Genomic DNA, 23,584 nt, shown 5'->3' on the forward strand with positions numbered 1-23,584 from the left:
TATACTGATATTTTGTCGGAGATTTTACTGTATTTTTTTTGTGTGCAGATATTGTACTAATATTCTTCCAATATTTCTTATAAGGAATTTTTGGATATTTTAAGTTTTTTGGGGCATATTTTACTATTTTTTTGTCAGATAGCCTATTTCATTTTTTATGGGTAGTTTAAACTAAGTCATATTGACTTTTAAAAAATCTTCTCAACTTTTCCCAAAGTTTTTGTTGCTTTTTTTGGATGTTATTTTTCTTTTGTCAAGGTTTTTGCTTTAGTTTTTTTTTGACATTTTTGTCACCTTTTCTGGAGGTATTTTTTCAAGATCATTGTCCCCTTTTTTCAACATTTTTCAACATTTTTCAACATTTTTCCAACATTTTTGTCTCTTTTTCCATCTTAGAGAGACATACATTATTAAGCTTTGACAATTTCAAACATTTCAAGTATGCTTGTTTGGTATATAAAGTGTTACATAATTCCGCTGCATGCCTTTTCCAAAAACTTGAAAGCGGAGGTAGTATACAGGCCTCTGTAAAAGGGGACTGTGTTTGATACCATTTAGACACACCACTTCTGGACAAAACGTATTTTCAATAATAGGAGGTAAACTCTGGAATAGCTTGCCCCTCCCAATAAGAGAGTGTATTATGTATATCATTTAATGTATAATGAATGAGTGCTGTGTGACTGCTGGCTGTCTCTATGTTAGTCATATGTCACCATAGGGACTGCAGATGAAAAGTAGTTATTCTTTTACTAATTCTGGCATATTTACATGGTGTTATTTTATACAACAATGTTCATAAATATGCATGGTCCCTATCAAATAGACCAGGGGTTGTCAAACTTTTTTCAATAACGTACCCCTTTTGAATTGTTTTTTTAAGCCAAGACCAGCGCAAAACATTTTTACATCTATATAAAGAGGAACAATACACTGCCGGCAGTGATAGATTTACCAACAACTGAAAAACCTTTAAATGCTACATTTCAAATGTTCATATCACTTAATTCATTCATTATTACAGTATAATTATTTTAGGAATTATGCACGACAAGCATTTTGCAAAAAAAGATCACATACCCCCTGGGGTTGCAAGTTCTGCTGGTTTATCCTCTGTTTTAATCATGCTTTTTTTTTTTGGAAGGCTGGCTGCCAAAAAAAAAAAAAAAAAAAAACAGACCAGAAAACAGACAGAAAACTGACAGAAACTCACCAGAAAACAGACCAGAAAACACAATAGAGCTCATAACAGAGCCGGTCTATTTAAAGATGGCCTTGCTGCTAATAGGTCTCACATTAGTCTTTTAAATGCTTATTTGTACATTATGAGTGCTTAAACTAATATTTACAATACACAAGTTGGTGTAGTGCCAAGTGCAGTGGCAACATGTTACAATGTGGAGAGTCCCCCAAAACCAAATCCTGCTTAGGGCCCCCCAAAAGTCTGGGGACGGCCCTGGTTGAACCCAAAGTTACGCCCTTGCTCTAACGGTTGCAGTCTGAACTTATGTACCTGTTAGATATGGGAAGTTTTGGGAAAGCCAACCTGCCACCGCGGTGCATGCTGGGTGATATTCAGGCAGGGTTAGGTAGCAGTAGCAGCCGGCTGACTCAACCTTCAGTTTCTGCTTGAGTTTCAGCCGTCCTGCGCCCTTCTGCTGCCTCAATCTGACAACATATGGACGGCTCTGTCTTTAACTGAGTCATGGACATCAACGGACCACATCTCACGGTTAGCTCACCCGTTTATTTCCGTTACTAAGACACCTGCTGTCAAACCAAACCGCAGGATGATGAGCACCGGCTAAAGCTAAAGCTAAAATATGCTTGTTGTTGACGTTGGTGTCAGCTAGCTGCGTAGTTAGCCGAGATACTGGACTTCTCACTTACCTACATGTATTAGTGTTGCTGTGCTAGCTTTTACATACATGATATGACCTTAAACTATGTAAATGAAGCAAAGTAGCGACAAACAAATGAGATGTTAACTGGCAACATAGCTCTTAAATTTGCGTTGCTTTTTGGGGTTTTTTTTCTACACAGGCTAACCAAGCTAAGCTAAGTTAGCTACTGTTACACCCCATCTCAGCGAAGTGTCTCGGCCTTGTACTTTTAAATTAGATGCCTTCCGATGAAAGGTGGCTGTTAGCATCGTGTCCGATTAATCGTGGTGTGTAGTCTTGTTCAGTTCTGCTCGGCTGTCAGTGTCAGGCTTCTGCTGAGCTAACGATAGCTAACGACTAGCCAGCCTGTTAGCACGCTAAGCTAACTGCTCACCTATTTAGCTTCGTTAGCCTGCTAGCTTCACTGAAAACGTCAGACAAGTGAGAGGGGACATGTGTGAAACTTCGCTATCTCGTGGGAAATAGGTTCTTTACTTTTGTCAGGTACAACACTATATATCATAGAAGGAATATTTTCTCATTAATTTCATATTTTTATTTTTGCAAAGTTGTGTGATATTTGCCAAAGTAAAACCCTGACGTTCATGTATTCAAGAAAGAAATGTTACTGTCAAGTATTACAGTTTAATACGTGTAGTTTACGTAATGCTTACTGATTTAAAATAAAGAACAGAAGAAAAACAAGTTGTCTAAGTCAAGATACAGCCTAACCCTTTAGAGGTTGAGTGTGTACCTTGTGAGATAAAGTGCTGTGAACCTTGTCATAAGGGTGACAGCTCGTTTTAATAGATAACACATTGTGTTCGCTAATAGCACAGCTCCAAAACTGCTCCTAGTTGTGTGTATATGTGTGTGTGTGTGTGTATATATATATATATATATATATATATATATATATATATATATAACACTGTAATTGCAGAGGCATAAACTGAATGGAGGTAGAAGTGTATTTAAGGTAAAAGTGACAACAGGAGGTTCAGTGAGTTCAGCAGACAGACAAATTATATGCTTTTATCGGGACCGAGATAGAGGCACAGATAACAGTTTAGTTTCCATGGGAACACACACACACACACACACACACACACACATTCTCACACACGCGCACTCTCACAGACACACACACACATTCTCACACACGCGCACTCTCACAGACACACACAGACAGACACACACACATTCTCACAGACACACACGGGCGCTCACACACAAACACACACACACTGTCTCTCACACACACCGACACACACAGGTGCTCCCACAGACACATTCTCACAGACACACTCTCACACACACATACAGACACACACACACACACACACACATACATACATTCTCTCACACACAGACACACACACATACACACAGAGGGAGAGTAGGAGCAGGTAAAACGTGTGTGTGTGTGTCTGTTTCTGACTTGTTTGTCGTTAACTCGTCTTTCTGGACTTGCGAGTCAGCGCTGCCTCCTCGGTGTGAACTCACCTGTGTGCAGGTATTCAGTGTGAACTCACCTGTGTGCAGGTATTCAGTGTGAGCTCACCTGTGTGCAGGTATTCAGTGTGAGCTCACCTGTGTGCAGGTATTCAGTGTGAGCTCACCTGTGTGCAGGTATTCAGTGTGAACTCACCTGTGTGCAGGTATTCAGTGTGAACTCACCTGTGTGCAGGTATTCAGTGTGAGCTAAGACCAAGAAAAGCAAACACACCTTCCAGACGCCGCCTACCGCTCCGGTTGGTGTTTGAGAATGCAAACAGTTCCCTCTTTTCAGTCAAAGTTAAAAGTGGGTTGAACACTTTGCTTTGTGTTTCTCAGGTAATCATTGTCATTGTAAGTCTTGGGTGCACTACCCAGGCCTTTGCTTTGCAGCACCTGAGCTGTATGAGTGTAAGAAGTGCTAAAAACGTTGGAGAAAAAAAAAAAAATCATCAAACGAACTGAAAGACTTTTTCTCCACTTCTTGAGTGTTCTTTCTTTATGATCTGCTCTAGCTTTTTTCCAGCGTTTCAGACAAAGATATGGTGATAATAACGGTAATTGTATTTTCAAAAAAAAAAAAAAAAATTCAATTTACAGTTCACATTATTCGTTTGGTTACGTTTGTTGCTTGATATTAGTTAGTTTTAATCATGCTCTTTTTTCTTTTTCTTTTTTTTTCTTTTTTTTTGGGGAAGGCTGGCTGCCAAAAAAAATCCACATACTGGCTAATTAATTAGTGGTGGCTGGTGTTTCAAAACTGACAGAAAATTGACAGAAACTCACCAAAAAACAGCCAGAAATCTGACAGAAAAACAGCCAGAAAACTGACAGAAAAACAGTCAGAAAACTGACAGATACTGACCAGAAAACAGACCGACAACAGACCAGAAAACAGATACAGACCAGAAAACTGACCAGAAAACTGCCAGATACAGACCAGAAAACTGACCAGAAAACTGCCAGATACAGACCAGAAAACTGACCAGAAAACAGACAAAAAAACAGCCAGAAAACTGACCAGAAAACTGACAGAAAATAAATAAAGTGATAAAGTTAATTTAGAGAGCCTGCACGCAGACAGATGTTTGTCTCGGTTTATTTTCCTCTCTAACTAACTGGTTTGTTTACAGCGCTGTCTGGCTTCTCGTTACCACTTTATTACTGCCAATTTGACGCCTATCTGTCCTTTTTTAGTGCTGCAGTAATTCACTTTGGGCTTCGGCTCCGACCACACATCGAGCTAATTGGTCCTGCAGCACAGTAAGAGCTGCACTTATTTACTTCTTGTGTTTCAGAAGCCAGCGCGGGCCTTAAACATGTGTGTTTACTGCCCCCAGGTTTAAAGAAACCTCAGGTGCTTGTATTTTGAGGGTGCGTTTAGGGGTATCTTCCTTAAGAAAATGTGACTTTTTTTTTGTCACACAAAAGAAGTTTTTCACATCATTTTGAAGCTACTTAAGGGCTGCTCGATTATGGGAAAGGTCACGATCGCAATTATTTTGTTCAGTGTTGAATTCACGATTATTTAACACGATTACCGATTGACTTTTGGGAAGATTGCATTAATAGAACTTAACCCCTTGCGTTTCGTGGGTGGAAATGTCAACATTTTGTTCTTTTTCTACACTTTTCTCAACGTTTTTGTCGATTTTATTCCAATTTTTTTTGTCTGATTTTATTAATAAGGGAAATAATTCCACTAATTAACCCTGACGAAGCACACCTGTGAAGGTAAAACCATTTCAGGTGACTACCTCATGAAGCTCATTGAGAGAACACCAAGGGTTTGCAGAGTTATCAAAAAAAGCAAAGGGTGGCTACTTTGAAGAATCTAAAATATAAGACATGTTTTCAGTTATTTCACACTTTTTTGTTAAGTACATAATTCCATATGTGTTCATTCATAGTTTTGATGCCTTCAGTGAGAATCTACAATGTAAATAGTCATGAAAATAAAGAAACACATTGAATGAGAACGTGTGTCCAAACTTTTGGCCTGTACTGTAGGTTTTAAAAAAGTCTATCTCTGAAGGGTTAGGATACTTAACAATTCACTGTTAAAACTCACCAGACTCACATCGCTAAACCCACCAGACTCCATGTTAATAAGTCTTTCAGTTAGTTCTGATGCTCACATTAATGTTTACATTCAGCTTAAGTGCTGCTCCTAAACCTTTTATAATGTTTGGTTGATTAATCTAGATCCAGATATATATGTATATATATATATATATATATGTAGATACATGTCAGATTTTCTGATGATGTCCTCTTCTCGCCATCTCAGGTGTAGCCAGGAGGATTTTTTTTTTTTGCCGGAGCGCCCATGGAGCCGGACGTGATCCGCATGTACTCCTCGTCCCCGCCGCCGATGGAGGACGCCGCGGAGGAAGACGACGACAACGAGTTCGGGGACTTCGACACCTTCTCGGGCGTCCCGACCAGCATCAGCTTCACGGAGTTCGACACCCCGACCACGTTCAACCAGACCCAGGCCCTGGGGGCCACCTCGCCGCCCGAGCTCCTGCTGCTCAACAACGGGCTCGGCTCGGCTAACGGAAGATCGGCCCGAGCCCCGAGCGGCGAGTCGCCCAAGGCTAACGGCGTAGTCGCGTTGGGCTGCGTGGCCCCGGAAAGAACTGCCGAGACGAAAAAGGCTCTCTCGTCCTCCTCTTCCTCCACCTCCGCCTCCTCGGGCTCGCTGGGCTTCTCCGTGAGCGCAGACGCCACGACGGATGGCACGGAAGATCGCAACGGCGAGGTGCTAACGAACGGTTTCGCCACCTCTGACGTTCAGGGAAGCCCTTCCTCGCAGAACTCTGTCCACCGCTCTTCGCACACGAAAGAAGGAGCATCCGCGGAGGACACGGGCAGCAGCGGCGGCATTCCCGGGGACGATTTCGCAGACTTTGCCGCTTTTTCCGATGCCGAAGGACACTGTAACGTAGCACGGGGAACGACTTCAGAGGACGACGTCGGGGACACGAACGGAACCGGACCAGACGAGTCTGTATCGCGCGACACGGACACGGATTCGCGACAAAGGGACGTAGCCTTTGCTGCGCGGGAGCGCTTGGCATCGGAGGGAGCGCTCGCTAACGGAGAGCTCGCGCCGAACGGTACGGATGAGGCGTGCCGCTACGGCGAGCGAGAGCTCTCGTCGCCGGATGGGAAGGGCTCCGGTAACGAGACGGAGACGGAGACTTCGTTGGGCCGGCCGCTGTCCACGGACGCCTTGGAGGAGTTCGGAGACATGAGCGCCGCCACCGGCTCGGCGCCGTCTCCCCCGCTGCTCCACGGCGAGACGGCCACGCCCGGCGACCACAGCCAGCTGGCGGAGGACGACGACGAAGACGACGATGAAGACGAAGACTTCGGGGACTTCGGAGACCCGGGCGCGCTCGGCGCCGGTCAGGGCTTCGCGGACTTCGAGCGGAGCCGGCCGGACAGCGCGAACGCCCCGGAGGAAGACGACTTCGGCGACTTTAACTCCCCCAAACTTCACGCCGGTTGCGGCGATGACGGCGAGGGCCACGGCGAGTTCGGGGAGTTCCCCGTCAGCGACAGTTTCGGGAATTTCAGCTCTGCGGCTGAAGGCGAGCCGGGCGCCGGGTGGAGCGCGTTCGGCGAGCAGCCGGCGGAGGACGGAGAGTCCTGGGCGGCGTTCGGCACGGAGCCGAGCGTTGGCGTTGCTGCTCCGCCGGCAGAGAGCCGAGAGGAGGAGGAGGAGGAGGAGTTAAAGGAGGAGTTAGAGGAGGAAGAGGAGGAGTGGCATCAAAGTGAACATCCTGCAGTCAGCGAGGAAACCAGCACGACAGACAGACAGTCGGTAAGAAGTAGGGCTGCTCTCTCTTAGTGGATTAGTCGACTAATCGGTGGTTTTGGTCTTAGTCAACTTAGATCTCTTTAGTCCATTAATCATGTTTGATGCTTTTTTTCATGCTGAATGACTTATTTCCAAGAAACGTACGAGCACATCTCTGGTAAACGCAAGAATTAAGGGTTGACATGTTAACTAATAGATATCACCGTGAAACCTACTTTGATTACTTTCAATAAGGCAATTTGTTGTTGTATTACAGTACAGGCCAAAAGTTTGGACACACCTTCTCATTCAATGCGTTTCCTTTTTATTTTCATGACTATTTACATTGTAGATTCTCACTGAAGGCATCAAAACTATGAATGAACACATATGGAATTATGTACTTAACAAAAAAGTGTGAAATAACTGAAAACATGTCTTATATTTTAGATTCTTCAAAGTAGCCACCCTTTGCTTTTTTTGATAACTCTGCAAACCCTTGGTGTTCTCTCAATGAGCTTCATGAGGTAGTCACCTGAAATGGTTTTACCTTCACAGGTGTGCTTTGTCAGGGTTAATTAGTGGAAGTTTTTCCTTATTAATAAAAAAGCAAAGGGTGGCTACTTTGAAGAATCTAAAATATAAGACATGTTTTCAGTTATTTCACACTTTTTTGTTAAGTACATAATTCCATGTGTTCATTCATAGTTTTGATGCCTTCAGTGAGAATCTACAATGTAAATAGTCATGAAAATAAAGAAACACGTTGAATGAGAAGGTGTGTCCAAACTTTTGGCCCGTACTGTACATCCTGACAAAGTGCTTCACCAAAAAAAGCAAAATAAAACGCAGTCATAAAAACATTTATGAAACAAAAACAGAAACTATTTGTTGATTAAAAACCTGTACAGTTAGGTAAGAATATGACTTTTTTTTTGTTGTTGAAAGAAATAAAAGACAGTTCAAAGGAGCATCAAGAAAACAATCCAAGGCACTTGTCTTTAGAAGAAAAGGTAAAATGCCTTTTATTACATGTGGCACATTCTTTTTTTAAGTTTATTTTTTGGGCTTTTCTGCCTTTTAATTGACAGGACCACTAGGTGAGAAAGGGGAGAGAGAAACCCGTATCTCACTCAAAACAGCATAAAGTTTGAATGCATGTGGAAGCACCAGATACACAAAATAACACCCCAAATCCCAGAAAAAAAGTGATTTTTATTTTTCTCATAATATGGGAACTGTAGCAGAGCTGTAGGTAAACACTGAACTGAGCTATGTGTTGTCAGTGTCAAACACTGCTGCAGGTATTCATTAGGGGTGGGGGCAAAAAATCGATACAGCATAATATCGCGATATTTTCCATTGCAATAATGTATCGATACACAGACGCCAAGTATCGATCTTTTACTATATATGTGTTGGTCAGTTTGTCTGCTTGACAATCCCATTTTGCAGCAATAAAATTGAAGTGAGATGAACAAACCGAGAAATTGATCTTTTTAGGTAAAACAGATGTTGACAAAGTTTCCGTTTGGGGACATCATTTGAAATTGGGAACAATTTCAAATTGGAAAAAAAGGTAATACATTGCAGTATATCACAGAATATTGCAAAATGTTTAAAATCGCAATAATATCGTATCATAAGATAAGTATCGGGATGATATCGTATCGTGATGCCTCTGGTGATTCCCACCCCTAGTATTCATTTCAGATCGTGTATTGCAGTAAAAGAAGAAAAAAAAACAGTGTTGTAGAGTTACAAATTACTTGTCAGTTACAAGTCCTGCATTCAACATCTTCCTTAAGCAATAGCACAAAAGTATTATCAAAATATACTTAAAGTACCAAAAATAAAAGTGCTCATTGTGCAGTGTAATATTTACTTTGACAATAATACACGTAGAGCCGGACGACAACACTAGTTCTGCTGCCCACAAACCAAAAGAGGAAGGTTATTTTATTTTTTGAAAGGTTACATTTAAATCAGTTTCTTTTGTTTGTTCGTGTTGAGCTGAGTCACCGCCCTTACACTCACGCCACTGTTTGTGTCAAACATTAACCGACCCGTTAATGAGAGAGGTCAGCTCTCTTGATTTGGTGAAGTGGAACAGTGAACAATAAAATGGCGTGTCTGCTATCGGTGCAGTATCCGGAGGATGGATAGGTGCTGATGTGTAGAGAAAACTCGTGCAGGCTCTGCTCTCACCATGTGACCTGCTCAGGGCTTTAAACTGAAGGACATTAACACACGTGACTGGTAGTGAATCTGGAAGTCTGCAGGATTCACTCACAGCTGTTTAGTAACGCCGGGACTTTCTGTCAGAGATGGCAAAAGTACTCACTTCCCGTACTCAAGTATAAGTACAGATATTTGTGTTAAAAAAATACTCTGGTTAAAGTAGAAGTACTGATTTAACTTATTTACTGAAGTAAAAGTAAGAAAGTACAGGCTTGGAAATTTACTTAAAGTATAACGGTCCATCCAGAAAAACGTGATTATGCAATCGCTAGTTCAATGCATAATCAGTCCAAATATTTATGCGCATTTTTTCAAATAAGCCGCATAAATTCCCGATTTCTGCGCAAAATACGCAGGGCTTGCATGATTTCATAATCCCCGCATTTTCGTTGCAAAAAAGTCCCATAATATATCTTAGCAGAAAGTTGAAAAATGTTGCGTTTATTTCACACAAGAGCACTTCTTTTTTCTCTTTTTAATCAAACCGCAGTTTTTGCAAGTTCCCGCAATTTCATCGCATAAAATTGCATTAATATCGTATAGCATATTCCATTGCATTTTTTAAGAAAACGTGCCGCATAATCAAGGATTTTTGCCCCACAACAATCACAAAAAAACTGATATAAAAGTAAAAGTAGCCTTGAATGTCTTGCTGCCTATCTGCCGAGTCTCTGGGATCTCCGTTTTCTTCATTTTCAAATCCTGTCGCTGTCCATTCTGCTATTATGTGCTAACGTTAGCGGCATCAAGCCGCAATGATTTGCCGCGAATGAATGCCGCTGAATCTGACGAGTCGTCTTGTAGCGGTGTGTCAAGTGCAACGTATATTCCTGTCCAATGAGATTGAGTTTAGAATTGATGGTGTGCGAGAAAAATAACAGTAACTCAGTACTAAAAATTTTGTTGGATGGATTTTTATTTTAAGTTCCAGTGTTGCAGCAGCAAAAATATCAGTCACACATAACACATACAGAATATACATGAAGTAAAAGGATACAATATACAGGAAATTAAAATAGGATAGACTATAAGAACAAATAGTTGGGAATAAAAACTGTACAACTGTTTAAATAATATTAATAAAGCTGTACCTAAACAAACCTATTGTGGAGTAGAAAGTACCGATATTCGTGTTTAAAAACATAAGGAGTAAAAGTAAAAAGTCGGCACAAAAATAAATAGTAAAGTAAAAATATCTGAAAAATCTACTTGAGTACACTTCCCGTCTCTGCTTTCTGTCCCATCAAAACGCTGCTTAAAAGCTAAAACGTAGTAGTGTAGATGTAGCCTGAGGTCAAGAACTTTAAAGTCAACCTTTTTACTCTCGGTTTGTTAGGGAGAGAATCTGGATCCTTTTCTCTCTTTTTGTCGGGAGAGAATCCGGATCCTTTTCTCTCTTTTTGTTCGGGAGAGAATCCGGATCCTTTTTCTCTCTTTCTGTTCGGGAGAGAGTCGGTATCCTTTTCTCTCTTTTTGTTCGGGAGAGAATCCGGATCCTTTTTCTCTCTTTTTGTTCGGGAGAGAATCGGTATCCTTTTCTCTCTTTTTGTTCGGGAGAGAATCGGTATCCTTTTCTCTCTTTTTGTCCTTTTCTCTTTTTTGTTCGGAGAGAATCTGTATCCTTTTCTCTTTTTTGTTCGGGAGAGAATCTGTATCCTTTTTCGGGAGAGAATCTGTATCCTTTTCTCTCTTTTTGTGCGGGAGAGAATCCGGATCCTTTTTCTCTTTTTGTTCGGGAGAGAATCTGTATCCTTTTCTCTCTTTCTGTTCGGGAGAAAATCTGTATCCTTTTTCTCTCTTTCAGTTCGGGAGAGAATTGGTATCCTTTTCTCTTTTTCTGTTTGGGAGAGAATCGGTATCCTTTTCTCTCTTTTTGTTCGGGAGAGAATCCGCATCCTTTTTCTCTCTTTTTGTTCGGGAGAGAATCCGGATCCTTTTTCTCTCTTTTTGTTCGGGAGAGAATCGGTATCCTTTTCTCTCTTTTTGTTCGGGAGAGAATCGGTATCCTTTTCTCTCTTTCTGTTCGGGAGAGAATCGGTATCCTTTTTCTCTCTTTTTGTTCGGGAGAGAATCTGTATCCTTTTCTCTCTTTCTGTTCGGGAGAGAATCGGTATCCTTTTCTCTCTTTCTGTTCGGGAGAGAGTCGGTATCCTTTTCTCGCTTTTTGTTCGGGAGAGAATCGGTATCCTTTTTCTCTCTTTTTGTTCGGGAGAGAATCGGTATCCTTTTCTCTCTTTCTGTTCGGGAGAGAATCAGTATCCTTTTCTCTCTTTCTGTTCGGGAGAGAATCGGTATCCTTTTCTCTCTTTCTGTTCGGGAGAGAATCCGGATCCTTTTTCTCTCTTTTTGTTCGGGAGAGAATATGTATCCTTTTCTCTCTTTTTGTTCGGGAGAGAATCGGTATCCTTTTCTCTCTTTTTGTTCGGGAGAGAATCCGGATCCTTTTTCTCTCTTTTTGTTCGGGAGAGAATCGGTATCCTTTTCTCTCTTTCTGTTCGGTAGAGAATCCGGATCCTTTTTCTCTCTTTTTGTTCGGGAGAGAATCCGGATCCTTTTTCTCTCTTTTTGTTCGGTAGAGAATCCGGATCCTTTTTCTCTCTTTTTGTTCGGGAGAGAATCCGGATCCTTTTTCTCTCTTTTTGTTCGGGAGAGAATCGGGATCCTTTTTCTCTCTTTTTGTTCGGGAGAGAATCGGTATCCTTTTCTCTCTTTTTGTTCGGGAGAGAATCGGTATCCTTTTCTCTCTTTCTGTTCGGGAGACACTATACATTAGCAGTTGGTGCAGTTTGAGTACGGCTCACGTTCTCACCACAAACGAACCTCTCCAGAGTTCGATTGAAAGCGCACCGAGACCACCTCTTCAAGCAGGTCTCGGTGCGCTTGTTTGGTCCGCTTTTGGTGCGCACCAGAGTAGGGATGCACCGAAATGATAATTAATATAAAAATATTCGGTGCATCCCTAGACCAGAGTGTGATTGCCACGTTCTCACCTGTCCTGCCGAATCGCACCAGCGGGACAAATGAACTCTAGTGCGAGTCAACCGAACTAAACAAGGCATGTGTGAAAGCACACAGACAGACAGTGAGACACACACAGAGACAGACACACAGAGACAGAGAGACAGACACACACACACACACACACACACACACACACACACACACACACACACACACACACACACACACACACACACAAAGAGAGACAAACACAGACAAACACACAGATGAACAGACACACACAAACAGACAGACAGACAATCACTCTCACACTCACACACAGACATACATACACACAAACTCACAGACAGACACACACAGAGAGACACACACACAGGGACAAACAAACAGAGAGACAGACACACAATCACTCACAGACAGACAGACAGACAGACAGACATCGTTGATTGAGTCAGTCATCAGGATGTGAGTAAGCGTCTGCTGTGCTGTCTGCAGGCGTCTCTGTCGAGCCGACTGGAGAGGCTGTTTCAGGGCAGCTTCCCTCCAACCGCGGCGCCCTCGGTGGGGACTGACGTGGTGCCTCTGAGGGTCCTGCTGGGACCTCCGGAGGAGGAGGAGGAGGAGGAGGAGAAACCACAGCCAGGAGGAGCCCAGGAGGAGGCCGAGACATCGCCGTGCAACAGGTGAGTTCCTCAATGGGCCACGAATTTACACATGAAAACTGTAACCGTAGAAGTCCATCATTCTCTGCATTTTTCGAGTGTCTTTGTTGCCGTGTTTTATCGCTTTTTGTTCATTTTTGTTTACTTTGGTGTTGTTGTGAGTCTTTGTAGTCAGTTTGTGTCTCTTTGTGGTAGTTTTGCGTCTCTTTCTCACATCAATTTGGACCGTTATTATTATTATTATTAGAAGAGGTTTACATCGTAAAAAAAAAAAACTCCATATTTTTTGTTGTACTGCACATTGCTTCATCTACTCTTTTCACCCTGTGTGTTGAGCTCTCTGCTTTAGCTACAGAGTGAGACATCTCAACTACTGTAACATCTTTGTTGGCAGTCGCACATGCTCAGTAGCTAGGTAAGGACTACATGAGCTAGCTAGCTGTTTTTCAGTAGCTAGGTAAGGACTACATGAGCTAGCTAGCTGTTTCTCAGTAGCTAGGTAAGGACTACATGAGCTAGCTAGCTGTTTTTCAGTAGCTAGGTAAGGACTACATGAGCTAGCTAGTTGTTTCTCAGTAGCTAGGTAAGGACTACATGAGCTAGCTAGCTGTTTCTCAGTAGCTAGGTAAGGACTACATGAGCTAGCTAGCTGTTTCTCAGTAGCTAGGTAAGGACTACATGAGCTAGCTAGCTGTTTCTCAGTAGCTAGGTAAGGACTACATGAGCTAGCTAGTTGTTTCTCAGTAGCTAGGTAAGGACTACATGAGCTAGCTAGCTGTTTCTCAGTAGCTAGGTAAGGACTACATGAGCTAGCTAGCTGTTTCTCAGTAGCTAGGTAAGGATTACATGAACTAGCTAGCCGTTTCTCAGTAGCTAGGTAAGGACTACATGAGCTAGCTAGCTGTTTCTCAGTAACTAGGTAAGGACTACATGAGCTAGCTAGCCGTTTCTCCAACTTCAGCGTGTACGAGGCAGGATTAGCCGGGAGACTTCTTCTAAATGAGGGCGTACAGCGTGGAATACCTGCAGAACAGGGACATGGAAGTAGTTCTATACAACTTATTTTGTAGATTAGGGTGAACTAGTGTGTGTTGTAGCAGTGTTTTGCCATTGAGAACGAGCTAGCATGCTAACGGTTAGCCCCCTAGCCCCTTCGTCTCAGCTAGTGACGTAGAAAGATTTTGACCAGCTCACCAGGAGACTGAAGGCAGGACACCTTCAGAAACCAGATCTCACTCAGAACACCATGGATGTTTTTTTTTTTAAAGTTTAAATGCGTGTGGAAGCACCAGAGACACAAAATAACACCCCGAATCACCAGAAAAAGGGACTTTTTTTTTTTTTTTTTCTTTTTTTTTTTCATAATACGGGCACTTTAAAGCTAGAGAAGTCAGACTACAATCATTAGATGTGAAAGTCTTTTAGCGACATTCATTTGGCTTATAGGTGCTGCCCAAAACGGCTCTGGTGCTGCATCTAAACCTTATAATAGTACGGAAAACGCTGCATATGTATAAATTACATCACCAGAAGCCCATCATACACAAGGTTTCTTAGGAGCCCTCCAGATAAGTTCAGGTACTTTCCCTATTTTGTAGTATAGACATCCAATCTGGCAAACCATTAATACGACATGTTTCTAAATAGCCACCACCCCTAGCCATCTCACCAGCCCCCTCCTGGACTGATGGCAGTCCTTCATTCTTCCATCCCTGGCTATCATTAAACTAGTCTGGACCCAGCTAGGGTTGCACGACACTGACACAGAATGTGATATTGCAATATCGATTATGAATATTGCGACATCCATATTTATTTCGATATTTTTAAACATGTAAAATTACAAAAGGTACGGGACAACGCATCAAAATATATTCATAACAAATACAACACAAGGTTTATTTCAACTGACTTTCATATTGGACCGGTCCAACATGAATAAATAAGGACCACGTCTACAGAACAGGACATGTTCTACTGGTTGGACAGTATAAAATATATAAAATAGAGAACAGGACATGTTCTACTGGTTGGACAGTATAAAATATATAAATAAATAGAGAACAGGACATGTTCTACTGGTTGGTCAGTATAAAATATATAAATAAATAGAGAACAAGACATGTTCTACTGGTTGGGCAGTATAGAATATATAAATAAATAGAGAACAGGACATGTTCTACTGGTTGGACAGTATAGAATATATAAATAAATAGAGAACAGGACATGTTCTACTGGTTGGACAGTATAGAATATATAAATAAAGAGAACAGGACATGTTCTACTGGTTGGACAGTATAGAATATATAAATAAATACAGAACAGGACATGTTCTACTGGTTGGACAGTATAAAATATATGAATAAATAGAGAACAGGACATGTTCTACTGGTTGGACAGTATAAAATATATAAATAAATAGAAAACCGGACATGTTCTACTGGTTGGACAGTATAGAATATATAAATAAATAGAGAACAGGACATGTTCTACTGGTTGGACAGTATAAAATATATAAATAAATAGAGAACAGGACATGTTCTACTGGTTGGACAGTATAAAATATATAAATAAATAGAAAACCGGACATGTTCTACTGGTTGGACAGTATAGAATATATAAATAAATAGAGAACAGGACATGTTCTACTGGATGGACAGTATAAAATATATAAATAAAATAAATCGGACACAACCAAGCCACACAGCCAACAGACGGGACGCAGCGCTCCACAAAATAAACTAAATATTGCACACTTATTGTGACACTTTCTATATAATATTGCACAACGTGATATCGCAATAACGATATTGAGTCAATATATCATGCACCCATACACCCAGCTTTCTGGAACAAATAATCTTGTGCTAAACGGATTAGGGCTGTCCTCGACTAAAGAAATTCTTAGTCGACTAACACTTATATGATTTTGTCGACTAATCGAGTTGATTTAATTGACAGAGCTGTGAGCTTTGAGAGGTGGTTAAGACTAGAAAAGCACAATATAAATGTAGTTAATTAACCATCTGTAAAACTGAGTTTCTCCACAATTAATCCTGCAAAAGCACCACTTTAAATCTCGTGTTTACCATAAATGTGCTCAGACGTTTCTTGGAAATGAGTAATTAAGCATGAATAAGCATAAAAAATGACTAATCGACTAAAGAAATCTTAGTCGACTAAGACCAAAACGACCGATTAGTTGACTAATCGACTAAGAGGTGGCAGCACTAGAACGGATTAATTTTCAGTTTTCTAAATACTAGAGATGCACCGATTACAACTTTCTAGGCCGATTCTGATTTTCTTTGAGTTAGGCCGGCTGATATCGATTTTAGCCGATTACGATTTCTTTTTTTCTAGCCACTTTACAGCACACACACATATTTGTTTCTTTTCTTTAATAGAACATGTGTTGAACAGATAATGGATCACTATAAAATAGAACTATATAAATGACTCCTGGTGTGGGACATTCACACACATCTAAAGAGCAACGTTAGAACCATTTCCTTCTTTTCACATCCGATATCCAACTACAAATATGTCCCTCCACGCCCTACTTTCTCCTTGCAGGTGTTGCATATTGCAGACTTGTTATCTTCTTCTCACACGCTGAAGAATGTCCAAACAGCCGACATGTTGCAGGTTAACGGCAGACTGACCTGCCGGTCGTCGATCATGGCCGATCACGTGAAAACCAGCCCTGTGTGGTTGTCATCATGTGACAGTGTGGAGGAGAAAGTAGTTTCTTTGTAAGTTATGTTATTATCCGAATCAGAATCAGAAAAGCTTTATTGCCAAGTATTAGGGCTGGGCGATATATCGATATTAATATCGATATTGTGATATGAGACTAGATATCGTCTTAGATTTTGGATATCGTAATATCGTGATATGACATAAGTGTCTTTTCCTGGTTTTAAAGGCTGCATTACAGTGAAGTGATGTACTGTTCTGAACTCACCAGACTGTTCTAGCTGTTCTATTATCAATGATTATTTATCTAAAATCTAAGCGTGAAGATATTTTGCGAGAGCACCAACTGTCAACTCTAGAATACATCGCCGCAATATCGATATCGAGGTATTTGGTCAAGAATATCGTGATATCTGATTTTCTCTATATCGCCCAGCCCTATATTAGAAAATATGGGACGTAGAAATAAGCGCTGAAAATGTGTAAAAGAAAAATTTAACAATTTAAAACGTTGGAAAAAAACAAAAAAAAACTGGAAAAAAAAGGCGTCAAAGGTTGACGGGAAGACAACACAAGGGTTAATCAGAATTTATGTTTACATTTTATTGTTATTTGAACATTTGAGCATTGAACCAGGTGAAGAAACTTTTTTATTATTTATTCATTTGATTTTGCAACTTCACTGAAATAGCCAGTTTCTATGAAACTACTTGTGACATGTCATATTTGGCTTTGACTTTGACTGAACTGCTCTCACTTTGCGGAAAAAATATCGGGATATATATCGTATATCGATATTCAGCCAAAGTATATCGGGATATGATTTTCGGTCCATATTGCCCAGCCCTACCAAGTATGTTTACACACACGAGGGATGTGTCTTGGTATCGTAGGTACAGGTCACATTAAAGCATTAAAGCAACATGCACAAACACACCGAGTCGCCATATGCGGCGCCATCTCAACTCTCGCAACAGATGCAGCATGACGTTGGGAGAGGAGAGGGAAACAAAAAAAGCTCTCAGACTATCCTCATAAAGATAAGAACAGTGTGGGAACAGGAAAAAACACCTCAGCACATAAGCACACAAACAGTACATTTGCACTGCTGCACATAACACAACACAATACAACATAACATTACATAAATGTACAGTTCCACATTTAGCTGCGAAGGCGTGGGACTGGGGGTATAAGTCCGTCCAAGATAAGGGGGAACGAAAGATTAAATTTGTTTGGGCTACACGAATGGCTGCTCTAATTTAACAGTCATACTATTGTTCGTCCGGTCAACTGGTCAATTTTTCTTTCCAAATCAGTGACCTTCTTCATGATGGTATCCAAGCCGCGGGTCATTACCATGTTGTGTTCCATCACGCGATTAATAGTCCCAGTTTGCAAACTGATCGCTTTTTCAACAGCTTCAGTCAGGCCAGGCAGCTTCCTTGGGCTTCGGACAGCTACCAGAGTTTTTTTTTTGATTTCTCGATTAACCCATTCAAACCTGATCACGCATCTGTGTGTGTTTACCTTTAAGACCTGAACACGCATCTGCGTCATTTTTGTTGTTTTATAGATTTTTTTTAAATGCAGTTGAAGATTATGGCCAAGAAAGTCAGTCAAGTTGAAATCCAAAGAAGTAAGCTTTCAAATGCTTTTTATTCCATGTTTTTATCTGCTATAGAGCCTGAGAAATTAAGATTTTAGTAGGCTTTTTACAAATATTTCTGGAAACACTTAGGTTTTGGGAGGGGGTTTACAGAAAAGTACATAGGCATTAAAAGGCCTTTTTTAGCAGGCGTTTTAGGCCTAAATGGGTTAAACCAGTGCGAAGCATCCTCCAATCAGCAGCAGTCCAGTTATCATGGTTTCCGAATAGGTAGATATCCTCATCGTCCTCCACGGAGAGAGCAGAGAGACACGCGACACGCTATTTCTCCCTGCCGTCCATCGTATACCCCCCAGCAAACTGGCTCACCCGTACCAGCCTTCCTCCCCAAGAATACAGTGTCAATTGCGCTGAGAGACCAGTTAATCGGTTCCATAATTTGGGTTTCGTAGAGCCTGAGCCTTGCAGGGAGAGTCTCTAAAAAGTTAACCGCAGACAACACGAGACAAGATGGCAAGCAGGGTAGGCCTGAGAGGGAGAGAAATCGACCGACTTCGCTGAGAGCAGAAAGAAAAGAATTATTGTTTCAGTATTAGCGTGTGGTATTCAGTGTCTGAACGGTGCACAAGTGACAGTTTGGTGGTGCCGTCTGAGCCTTAGGTCATCATTTTTAATCAGTCACGGTAATACCGTATACCGCGGTAACATAGGGAGGAGGTTTGACGTAGGGCTGTGCAATAAATCGAAATTTAATCGTGAATATGATTTCGGCTCCTAGTGATCACAAAAACAGAATAATCGAGAAAAACGATTATTTAGCTCATTACGTTTTGCAAGTGAACTCTTAAATAAATATATATATTTATATATAAATTAGTATTAATAATTTTAATGTAAAAATCAAATCAAATTAAATTACATACTCTGATTAATTAATCGAAATTAATCACATACATAATTAACGGTGCCTGAAGCTATACTTTTTAAGAAAGTTTTTAAAAAAAAAAAAGAAAAAAAAAGAAGGGTACTAAACAGTCGGCGACATTAAAGAGCTTGTTTATTACTAAGGCCATATGGTCAAAATTAAATGATTTAATAATAATGTAATAAGTATTAATAAAAGTTTCAATAGGAAAAGTATTAAGGCAAATTTCACAGTTGTATGTGTTTTTTTTTTTTTTTTTTTTACTGTTGATTTATTGAACTTTTTCCACTGTCTTTTAATTTCAATAATTTTAACGTCTTTCCAGAAGTCAACGAGTAATCGTGTTAAGTTATCGTGATTTCAATATTGACCGAAATAATCGTGATTTATATTTTTTCCCATAATTGAGCGGTATCAAAATTAAGATAGCGCCTGACCCTACTGGGCGCCCCTATCAGCCGTTTAAAAGGACTGTTTATATAAATGGACTGTTTTTATATAGCGTGTTTCTAGTCTTAACGACTACTCAAGTAGTACAACAGTTTAACACAAAAACCATTCACCGTTCACACACATTCATACTGCCTTCCTGCATCTATTTGCTCGCTTACGTCTTTTTCTCTGTTCCGAACTGCTCTGATAACACATCTTCAGACTACTTGTCTATGTTTCTAGCTTTTCAGATTTGCAATTGATATGTGTCATCAGGGCTCGACATTAAGGCTTGTCCGCTTGTCCGGGACAAGTGGGTTTTTTGTAGGACAAGTGGAAGAGAAATTTACTTGCCCCACTGGACAAGTTAAAACTCAAACAAAACAAAATGCCACTCATTTTGTCAATGTTACAGAATTGAAACAAATACATATTTTACCCCACAATCCCGGGCAGCGGGTCGGCGGGCCGCTAACGTTAGACCCAGCCCGCTGTTCAGCGCATTCTCCGAAAGCAAGGCAGCATGAAAGCACGGCGAGCTAGCCGGTGTTAGCTTGCTAACTCCACCTTAACGTTACCTCCTCGCCACATCGTTCACAGAAAACAAGCTGAGAACAGAAGTCACTCGTGGCGATAGCAATGTGCTTTGTGTGGATGAAGCATTATATACGTTATTATGTGCCACTCATTCCGTTTATGTTACAGATTTTACTTTACCGATTTGAAACAAATACATTAACTAACGTTAGACCCAGCCCACTGTTCAGCTCCTTCTCTGTAAGCGATACAGCATGAAAGCACCGCGGAACCAGCAAGCCAGGCAGCCGGTGTTAGTTAGCTAACGTTAGCATGCTAACTACGCTTTAACGTTACGCCGTCCCCACATCGTTCACAGAAAACGAGCCGAATAAAGCTGTCACTCGTGGCGATAGAAGTGTGCTTTGTGCGGATGAAGCATGAAGTCAATTTGACTCTTGACGGCTGGCTCTCTGCCTCGTAACGTTACTAGCTGCTCCGCTACTCGTTTGTAGCGGATTAAATATCAGGTAATAATCAACTGTAAAGTAGCTACACCTTTTTAAAGGATCCCTTGGTAAGTGAAATTGTAGAAAGAAAAAAAAAAAAGCACGCTGACACCAACATTTAGTGGCAAAATCCATTATGTCTACAAAATTATTTTAGATATAGTATAAGTTCAAGTCATCACTACCTCTGGTCAAAATATTGAATTAGTATCTCAATATATTGACTCAGTATCTCAGAATATAAACAAAGAATATCAAAGTAATGAGAAACTATAAAATATTGACTTAATCTCAATATATTGGCTTAGTATCGTAATATATTGACTTACTAACTCAACATATTGGTTCAGTATCTCAATATATTGACTTAGTAACTCAGAATATCTCAATATATTGACTTAGTAACTCAGAATATCTCAATATTTTGACATAGTAACTTAGAATATTGACTAGGAATCTGAAAGTAATGAGAAACTTTAAAATATTCACTTAGAATCTCAATATATTAACTTCTGCACAACGGCGTGCAAAGTATAATTTTGTATTATGAGTCTGGAGATCCTTTTTTCTTGTTGAAGGGGAAATCTATTCTTGGGACACATTTGTTTCTACTGTTTAAACTGAATTGTATTAATGTTGATAGTGTTTGGATGCTTTCAATGGTTTCTTCAAATTCTGCATTAGCAAAACACAAAAGAAATTATAAAATGATGAATCTTTACCCGGACAAGTGACTTTTGTTCAGGGACAAGTGAAACGTAAATGTACTTGTCCGAAGGACAAGTGCCTCAAAAAGTTAATGTCAAGCCCTGTGTCATGTTATGTATGTGTGTAGGCTATATATGAATGAGCTTATGTACATGAATGTACATTGTGATGTTAACTTTGTCAGTTATATGTGGGATTATTGTGTTAGGTTATGTTACATTAGTAGTTTCTCAAATATTTTGAATATGTGATAGGGATGGGGGTAGAGATATTGAGAGCTTATGTGTGTGTAGTGTGGGCATGCGTGTTTTTTATTGTTTTTTTATTTTTTTTGGTTTTGTTCTTTTTTTCTTCTCTTTTCTGTTTGATTGTATCTACTCTGTTGTTCTGCTGTTCTGTTGTTTTGTACATGATCCTGGGGACCCCCATGAAAACGAGATGCGGCATCTCATGGGGTTGATCCTCTAATAAATGTTCGTAAATAAATGTTCATAAATACACTGTGGCCGAGGCTTCCGTACAAGGTGCCATCTGCTCATCAGATAAACACTCACACACATTTACACTCCGATGGCGCAGCATCGGGGGCAACTCGGGGTTCAGTGTCTTGCCCAAGGACACTTTGGCATGGAACTGCAGGGCCAGGGATCGAACCACCAACCTTCTGATTGGCAGGCGAACTCTCTGCCACAGCCGCCCCTTACGTTTACCCGTGTTTAAAACCACCTCTTCGCATTCACACGAGAACCTGGGTGGAAAAAGGGGGTATTTTTGTGTAGAGGTAAAACGGATTACCTTATTTTCCGGACTATAAGTCGCACTTTTTTTTCCTACTTTGGCTGGTCCTGCGACTTATTGTCAGGTGCGACTTATATATCAAAATATATATAATTTAACATGTTTTTACATGTTAATTCATACTGAAAACATTAATGTCTACAGCCGCGAGAGGGCGCTCTAGGCTCGTGACAACTAGAACGCTGCTGCTAAAGACAACTGAGAAAGAAAAGAGATTACAAACTGCAGGTAGTAAAATATGCAGCCCCGAAAACGGTAATCGAGCAGCAGAAAGAAAGTTTGAAATGAGAGAAACTTGTGAGGGAGACTGGCGAAAAGATTACTCTTACTGCAATGAAGAAATCAGAGAAAGCTAATCGGCTAATCTGAAAGCTAGACGGCCAGAGCTGGAGGAACGAGTCTGGAGGGGCTCGTCAACGGTGCAGTTACGTCTCCACGCCTTTTAATACCTCCACGCTCCACGCCCTGGTAGCTGGTTGTTCTGTGTGCTATTGTGTAGTTGAGAGATGGAAAAAAAAAAGTCTAAATAAATGCGACTTATAGTCCGGTGCGACTTATATATGTTTTTTTCCTCTTCATGACGCATTTTTTGACTGATGCAACTTATACTCCGGAGCGACTTATAGTCCAGAAAATACGGTAATTGGCACTGATATGGTTGATTTGGTGGAACTATCGTTATCGGCAAAAAGAGTAATGAGAAGTGCGTCATTCATTACACAGTACACGAGAGCTGAGAAGGGTCTGCTGGCATCATGCATTACAATAGCTCCTCTAGAGGCTCTTTCTAGCCTTTACATCATGCATTACAATAGCTCCTCTAGAGGGTCTTTCTAGCCTTTACATCATGCATTACAATAGCTCCTCTAGAGGGTCTTTCTAGCCTTTACATCATGCATTACAATAGCTCCTCTAGAGGGTCTTTCTAGCCTTTAGATCATGCATTACAATAGCTCCTCTAGAGGCTCTTTCTAGCCTTTACATCATGCATTACAATAGCTCCTCTAGAGGCTCTTTCTAGCCTTTACATCATGCATTACAATAGCTCCTCTAGAGGCTCTTTCTAGCCTTTACATTGTGCATTACAATAGCTCCTCTAGAAGCTCTTTCTAGCCTTTACATCATGCATTACAATAGCTCCTCTAGAGGGTCTTTTTAGCCTTTACATCATGCATTACAATAGCTCCTCTAGAGGGTCTTTTTAGCCTTTACATCATGCATTACAATAGCTCCTCTAGAGGCTCTTTGTAGCCTTTACATCGTGCATTACAATAAACTCCTCTAGAGGCTCTTTGTAGCCTTTACATCATGCATTACAATAGCTCCTCTAGAGGCT

The 23,584-nt window shown here is 40.8% G+C and overlaps 1 protein-coding gene across 4 annotated transcripts in view; it reads left to right on the plus strand.

Moving 5' to 3' along the window:
- Positions 1 to 1,547: 1,547 nt before the first annotated feature.
- aftpha (aftiphilin a) overlaps positions 1,548 to 23,584 on the plus strand; it is a 39,718-nt gene continuing 17,681 nt past the window's right edge. For all 4 annotated transcript variants that reach the window (XM_028598441.1, XM_028598443.1, XM_028598442.1 and 1 more), the window contains exons 1-3: positions 1,548 to 1,732; positions 5,671 to 7,212; positions 12,886 to 13,073. In XM_028598441.1, coding sequence (XP_028454242.1) covers positions 5,710 to 7,212; positions 12,886 to 13,073 — 1,691 coding nt within the window. In that variant the 5' untranslated portion in view covers positions 1,548 to 1,732; positions 5,671 to 5,709. The remainder of the gene's footprint in view (positions 1,733 to 5,670; positions 7,213 to 12,885; positions 13,074 to 23,584) is intronic.

Source organism: Perca flavescens, chromosome 2, assembly GCF_004354835.1.
Source record: "Perca flavescens isolate YP-PL-M2 chromosome 2, PFLA_1.0, whole genome shotgun sequence".
In the NCBI taxonomy this organism is placed as follows: domain Eukaryota; kingdom Metazoa; phylum Chordata; class Actinopteri; order Perciformes; family Percidae; genus Perca; species Perca flavescens.